The sequence below is a fragment of the Trichosurus vulpecula genome, chromosome 6 (assembly GCF_011100635.1).
Source record: "Trichosurus vulpecula isolate mTriVul1 chromosome 6, mTriVul1.pri, whole genome shotgun sequence".
Lineage (NCBI taxonomy): Eukaryota > Metazoa > Chordata > Mammalia > Diprotodontia > Phalangeridae > Trichosurus > Trichosurus vulpecula.
In genome coordinates, this window is record NC_050578.1 from 256402059 (window position 1) to 256409851 (window position 7793).

Sequence of the window (7793 nt, forward strand, 5' to 3'; positions counted from 1 at the left end):
TGGTCCTTCCTGCTCCCCTCATGATTTCCTTTCCCAAGACCCCCATGGCACCCGTCCCTCCCTCCAGATGTGAGGGATAAGTGGCACATAGATGGTGTAGCACCATCCCTCCCTCCAGGGACAAGATATGAAGGCTATAGATGGTGCGGCACCATCCCTCCATTCAGGGACAAGATGTGAGGGCTAAGTGGCACATAGATGGTGTAATCAGAAGAACTCAAAGACTGCCTGAAGCTCCTTAACTGAATGACCCTGGGCAAGTCACTTCTCTGGACCTGTGTCCTAATTTGTAAAATGAGGGGGTTGAATTCCGTGGCCTCTAATATAATAACAGAATAATAATAGCTACCATTTATATAGTACTGACCATGTGCCAGACACTAGGCTAAGTACTTAAGGGTTATTATCACATTTGAGCCTCCAAATAATTGTGTTGTTATAGCCTCTGTTTTGCGGATGAGGAAACAGGCCAGCTAGGGTTAGGTGATTTGCCCAGAATCACAAGGCTAGTAGGTGTCTGAAGCTAGATTTGAACTCAGGTCTTCCTTGTGCCACCCCAAGGTAGATTGGTACAGAGCTTCATGAAAGTAGAGGCCCGTTAAAAAAAAGACTTCCCCATAGGAAGAGAGAGTCAACCACTCTCAGGCTGAGCCCCACTCATTCTTCTTGAGAAGGCAGGACTCCAGCATTCTCTGGGATAGTAGCTACCACCAACCCTCACTTGTCCTGGGGGATTCCTCCAGACCCTCCTGACCTAGAGATGGACAAAACCTTGCTTCCCTTTATTCAGTACATACTCATAACTTCTCTGGATCTCAGTTCCCAGTATGACGTAAAGAGCCTTCAACCTGAAGGCATAAGAGCTCAACAACTCTGCTGCTTGTCACCTGTTCTAAGCAAGTCATGCGTCCTCTAGGCCTTGGTTTTCAAAATAAGGGTGTTGACCTCTAGACATCTAAGATCCAACTCAGGCTCCAGCATTCATCGATCCTCTATGCCTCGCAGGGCTTTTGTAGGAAGGGAGGCAGAGTGAAGTCAACCCATCATTACTCTCTCACTCTTCTCATCTTTCTGATGGAGTTAATAATGGTTATTATTGATATAATAATCATTATTAATCATATTAGCAATTCACATTCCCACAGAGCCTTAAGGCTTACAAAAGCATTTTCTTTCCAACACCCCTGAGAGAGGTTGGTGTACATAATTGGCAGGGCTTGTAGAGCAGGAAAATATTCCTTGTAACTATAATTTGGCTTCATCGGTTGGCAGGCATGGCTGACTCAAAGGCGTACTGGCCCCTATCACCATTTCCCTCTTCTACCCAGGATAAAGAAATAGGATTATAATGGTCCTTTCTGTGGCCTTTAAGGGTTACAAGGTGCTTACCCTATCATGGATTGAGAGGTAGGCGTGATATTATTATCTTCACTTTACAGGTAGATTGATCAAGTTTCAGAGAACTTAAATCCTGTAGGCCCAAGGTTACGTGACAGTCATTGTCAGAGCTGGGATTCCAACCCAGGTCTCTTGACTCCCAAGCCTGGGGTTTCCCGCTGCCCACACTTGAGCCTCAGAGATTCCTCTCTTGGCCTTAGGCCAGCCTACAGCAGCTTGCCATCTTTCCCACTGCATCCATTTCCAGGAGGTTTCTATGGCTCTTGCCCTAAATGTTCTGTTCTCACCCTTACCCCATTTTGATGCCTGTGCCATTAGAATTTTTGTTAGATTCACTAGTCATTTGTTAAAGCTAGTCCCACATTCCCACAAAACTCAGTTTCTCTGCCCTTCCTCTTGGCTAATAGGTAAGCCTATACCAGACTCTGTCCATAAGGCTAAATGTTCCGCCTCAAAAGGGCTAAATGAATCTGGCCTGTACATGTAGTGTTATCTGTCAGCTGAAGTCTCTATCAATGGAACTACCTCCCTCCCCTCTTCCTCCTTCTCAGCTTCTCGATATTGGAGGCAAGAGAGGGAACCTCAGATCATTGCAAAGTTATTACTTTGGTAAGCCCAAAGGCCCAAGAGAGCCATAGTCAGGTAGAACAAATAATCAAAGCAGTGATATCTGACCTTCACCAAGCTACTCCCTATGGATTCTCGGTCTTTTCAGGGAGTGGTGTAAAACCCTCAAAGCAGGCAATATTTGTGCGAATTCATTTCATTTATTTTTTAATCAAGAAATCTCATACAATATTTTTAGGAAAGAGAATGCCCAGTCTCCAAAGCCGTCAAATTTGGTGAGCGGCATCGGTACAGCTTCTAACCCACACTTTCAAGCTGCTATTTGAGGAGATGGGAAAATTCAAGTTGCCCCAAATTTTGCCTTAGGAAGGCAATCGATCAGTTTCCATTGTTTGCTTTTGCCTCCCAAAACTTCCTTCTTCAGGTAGTCCAACCAAGGCTTGCTAATGCTGTTAGAGATCCATGCCACATCCCCCTGCTCCACTCATTTTGGGAAGGACTTACCTGAGCTCTTTTGGTCAGTATAATGCCCAGAGATGAGAGCAACACAGAACCATGGGATCAAAGAGCTACCTTCTCATTTTACAGGGGAGGAAAGTGAGCCCAGGAAACTTGAGTGACTTGACCAAGGTCATACAGATAGTGAGTGTCAGAGGCAGGATTTGAACCCAGGTCCTCTGACTTTAGAGCCAGGACACTCTCTACTGTATCCCACTGCCTTAGCTGACAACTCTTCATCTAGGCAGTATCCAGAGCAGAGAGCAGCATGGCCCCTAGCAAAATAAGGCAGTCAAGAAATTCACATTCAGGAAATTCTCTCATTCCAGGCCATTCCACTCAACCCAATTTCACAAACATTTATTAAGGACCTCACGTATGCAAGCACTGTGCTGAGTGTGGGGACACAGAAAAACAAATGACAACATTCCTGTCCTCTAAGAACTTCTATTCTACTGGGAGAGGGGGGCAGTAATGAGGATATTTCATATATGAGACAGAATAGGGAGTGATGGGGACAAAGGACAGAACCTCAAAAGCCTTCCTCCACTGTCACTGAGAGGTGACTCCGGGCTCAAGTTTGCTAGCAGCCAAAGCCTGACTCTGTCTCCTGCTTTGTTTTTTCCAGCTGTTCGCCATGATCTTTGCCATGTGCCTCTTCCGAGGGATCCAGTAAAGAGGATCCTACCACTCCCATTCCTGGTGATTGCTAACCCTGCCTTGCCTCCTCCCTTCCCTATGGTCCCCACCCCTGCCTGCCTGCCTGATCCAGACAAAGCAAAGCTGGCAGGGGGCGGGTGGTGGGGATGGAGAGAAGTTGGGCAGTAAATAGCTATTTTTTTTAACAAGAAGAAATGAAGAAAAGAAGAAAAAGATTGTTGTAACATATACTTGGCCAAGGAGATAGCCCAGAATCAGAAGTGCTGCGCACTGGACATGAACGCCGGGCTTCTCCCTAAGGGCACCCTGCCCAGGGACCAGGAGCCAGAAGCCAACCAGGTGTGGATTGCACTAAAGACCAAAGGAGCATTGGCAGCATGATGGTGGGGAGGCATTTCCCAGCATTCTTGCTCCTTGTACAGCTAGACCCCATGACCACCCCACAGAGCCAGTCTTGTGGACTACAGCCACCACGTTTGACCAGGCCAAGAGAAGGCAGGATATCTTCGGACCTGGGGCCTAGGAGATAGCAAGGGGAAGGGGCAATGGATGGGTCTTATGCCCCAGGGCAAGAAGTAGAAAGAGAGTGAAGCTGAGAAGGCAGGCAAAAAGATTCTGCCCTTCTGGAAGGAACACTACAAACCAGGCAATCTTGGAAATACTGTGTCATTTGGAAAGATGAGTTGAAATTGGAACTCACCTGGGGAGGGGGGGTTGGACAGGGGTAGGGATGGAAGGAGAGGGGCATGTCCTAAGGCAGAGATTTTTGAGGATCTTTGGATAGAGGAAACTGGAGTTAGTCTCTGTTCCCTCTAAAAAAGTGCCCAGGGTTGATAATTATCACCACCTTACTTCTGGCCACCCCATCACCCCCAACTCTCTCACAGTGTTGGGGAAAGCAGTTGATAGGATCATGGGTCTAGAGCTGGAAGGGACCTTGGAGAACAACTTGTACAGATGAAGCTCAGGGCCCCTGCGTGCTTTACCCAAGATCATACAGACAGGATCTGAACTCTCTGTCTTAGGCCATTTTGACTATATCCCATGGTTCCCTTGCTGGAGGCCATAAACCAAGCTAGCAGCCAACCAGGGCTTGGAGCAATGGATGCCTGAGGTCACCCATTGAAGGCAGAAATGTCCTCAGTTCTGTCTGTCATCTCCCTCCACCCGTTCCACACCAGCCTTGCTCTAGAGGAGGTGAAATCAGAGGAGTATTGCCCCCCCTTCCTCCCTCCAGAACTAAGACTAGGATAGGGCAGTCAAGCTTTGCTTCAGAGTGAGGAGTTTAGAAATAGCAACATAACCTTCCTGGGGGCACACGCTGACCTGCCCACCCCATCTCTGGCAGCAATGGAGATGGTGGTCACTATTGGACTCACCCACTGGCATGTGCTCAGCTCTGGCTCTCACAACAATAGCGCTATGCTTTTTTTTTGCCCTCAGAAGTCTTGCTCCCAGCAGGGCAGAAACCTCAGGCTGTATGTACACCTCCCCTCCTGCCGCAGGTGAAAATGCGTGCTGGGGTTCTGCCGCCCTCCTTTGGGTTCTCTTTCCTCTCTTAGCCTTCTCTTTCTCCACGGACTGTTCATTCTCCTGCCCTCCTCCTGAGAAAGCCAGAGGAAAAGGCTGCGCCCAAGCAAAGTATCCAGGACCCCTGTAGGGCTGTCATCCAGACCCAAGAAATGAAAACAAATCCCTCCCCCAAGAAGGGTCCTGGTAAGAAAGGGGAAAAAAAAGCAACCTTCAGCAGAGGCCACAGAAAGACCCAAAAGCCTTTTTCTGAGGAAACAGGGAAGATGAGACCCTGGAATGAGCTGGGATAGCTCCTCTCACGGGGGTACAGAGTGAAGTTTGGGAGGAATGGTGGTATACTATCTAGGCCAGACTCAGAGTGGGGCAAATGGGAGGCTTTTCTCCTCTCCTTCCGGCTCTTCCCACACTCAACCCTATCCAAAGGGGGATGGGAGTCGAGGGTGAGGGAATGGGGTTGGTGGGAGATTTAATCCCAGCATAGTCTGCCAATTGTGTTAGAAACCAGTGCCCCTTTCAGAAGCTACTGACTCTTTGGAGAAAGAAAGAAAACTTTGGCGGGAAGTAGTGGGGTCCCCACTAGACCCAGGGCCGGAGCTGCTGCTGCTGCTGCTGCTTGTTTTTAGTAATCATCCCCCTGCCCCCCTCTCCCCAACCTTGATTTGCCCCTTTTCCCTTTTATCTGTCACTGTCTAATTGGAGGCCCTAGAGACTGAGTGCCACGAGGCCCTCCCCACTTCCCTCTCCCAGCCCAGTCTCCTGCCATGTGAAATATGTTGAAAGTCTATTTTGAAAATTGTAAATGTTCCTTGGAGTAGATAGCAGAGCTAATTTATCATGTATTCCCTCCCATCAGGCTTTTTTTATATTGGGGAGTTTTTTTGTAATATAAAACAGAACATGCATTGAATGTTCTGCACCAGTCTTTGTGTCTGTTTCTTAAAAAATAAATAAATAAATAACTGCATACATAAATGGTGACCACAAATCAGGCTGCTTTTGATTGGGAGTCTTGGGGAGGGGGTGGAAAGTAGAGAGTAGGGGGAGGGAGTGTCCTGCAAGCTAGAAACAGGGGGCAAGGGGGCTTTGGAGTCAAGAGGGTGAGGGATTGAATTTCAGCCCTGATGGTCACTTGTGACCTGTGGGTCCTTGGGCAAAAGACTTAATCCCTCTAGGCCTCAGTTTCTCCATCTGTAAAATGATGTAAATGGCCTATGAGACCTCTTCCAGCTCTAAATCTGCAATCCTTCCAACCCTCCTCAGAGCTGGAAGGAGCTGTTAGAGCTAGAAGGGTATTTAGAACACAGAATGTCAGATCTGAGAGGGAGCTTAGGACATGGAATGTCACGTTTGAGAAGGAGCTTAGAACATGGAATGGCAGATCTGGAAAAATCCTTAGAATAGAGTGTCAGAGCTGGAAGAAATCTTAGAACATGGAATGGAGAAGCTAGAAAGGTCCTTAGAACATAGAATGTCAGACCTCTAAGGAACCTTAGCATGTAGAAGAAAGAATGTCAGAGCTGGAAGGAACCTTTTAACGTAGACTAGTCAAAATGGAAGAAACTTTACAATATAGAAAATGGAATGTTACAATGGAAAGGGAGCTTCAAGTCCCAAATGGAAAGAATCTTGGAACATTGAATGTTAATAGTAGAGGCAGGGGTTCTAGTGTCATGGACATCCTGGGCAGGCTGGTAAAGCTTTTTCTGAATAATGTTTTTAAATGTATAGCATTACAAAGGAAAACAATTATATTGAAATAAAGATATAATTTTTTTCCATCCAAGTTCACAAATGCCCTTGAAATCTATCCATTGACCCCTTGGCAAGTCTATGTACTCAAAGCATAGAATGTCAGAGCTAGAAGGTGCCTAACCATAAAGAATATTCAAAATGGGAAGGACATTACAATATAGAACATAAAATGTAGAGCTACAGTGAGATCTTAGAACATAGAAATGCTGGGACCAAAAGAGACTTTACAACATGGGAGGTCAGATCTAGAAAAGACTTTAGAATATAGAACATGGAGTGTCATTGCTAGAAGGGACTTTAGAACAAAGATATGATGCTAGAGCTGGAAGGGACCTGAGAACCTAGAATGTTAAAGGCCAGAAGAGACTTTAAAATACATCCAGCCTGACCCCATAATTTTACAGATGAAACTGAAGAATGGGGAGATGAACTGATTTACCCAAGGCCACATAAACTCAGTCTCCTGTCTTCCAGTCCAAGGTTCTTTTCACCAAACTGCTGTGTCCCATCCCCTTAATGCCTTGAGGGGTGACCAAAGGTTATGTGATCAACTGATTCCACAAGATAAAGGATGAAGGGGAGCAAGGAGCAACTTTCACGCTACCTGTCCCAGGTGACATGTTCCATTTATGGAAAAGGCCTTTGGTGCCTCTAAAGGAATGTTGGAAGTTAGAATTTCCAGCTCAGGATGGGCTTATGAAGTTGTTTGGAAGGCAAAGGGATCCATTGGTGGGAATATTTGCCTCTTCTTCCCTCTACTCGTAAGATCAGACCATTGTCACCCAACTAGGTCCTGGCAAAGCCAGAAGATCCTCATGAACCCATCCAAAAGTTCCCACAAATGTTTGTATCCAAGTAGCTTGGTTTCCTGGAAAGGGGCCCTGGATTTTAAAGCAGATGACACAGGGGCATAGATTGAGAAATGGAAGGGACCCTTAAAGTAATACAGTTCAACTGCCTCAGTTTACCAAGGAAGCTGAGGCCAGAGAAATTGCCTGGACACTGACTTTGGCTTGCCCAAAAGTAATTATGGTAGTTAAGGGGCAGAGTGGTAGTTATCCTTGAGGCAATGGAAAGAAAGACCACTTCCCACCAAGGGCTTTGGACTGAACTTTCTCTCAAGTTCCATGGGAAAGTTGGTTGAAGATACCAGGTTCCTTTTCATGGCTACAATAACAGCAGCACGTCCAGGCAGGAGCACTGGAGGTGGGAGTGGGGGGAGGGGTGAAAATGTGTGGTTAAGCTGAATGTGTTATGATGATAAGAATTGGACTCAGAGGACCTGGGTTCAGGTCCTGGCACTCTGATTTTATTCACTCCTTGTCCCTTTCCCTTTCTGGACCTCCATTTCCTCATCATGTTTTAAGGTTTCTTCTAGCTGCTCT

The 7793-nt window shown here is 46.6% G+C and overlaps 1 protein-coding gene across 4 annotated transcripts in view; it reads left to right on the top strand.

Annotated features, from left to right (window-relative positions):
• The window catches only part of TSPAN18 (tetraspanin 18), a 236810-nt gene extending 233484 nt beyond the window's left edge, over positions 1-3326 (top strand). For all 4 annotated transcript variants that reach the window (XM_036765449.1, XM_036765452.1, XM_036765450.1 and 1 more), the window contains one exon: positions 3092-3326. In XM_036765449.1, the coding sequence (XP_036621344.1) occupies positions 3092-3139 (48 nt within the window). In that variant the 3' untranslated portion in view covers positions 3140-3326. The remainder of the gene's footprint in view (positions 1-3091) is intronic.
• Positions 3327-7793: the final 4467 nt, after the last annotated feature.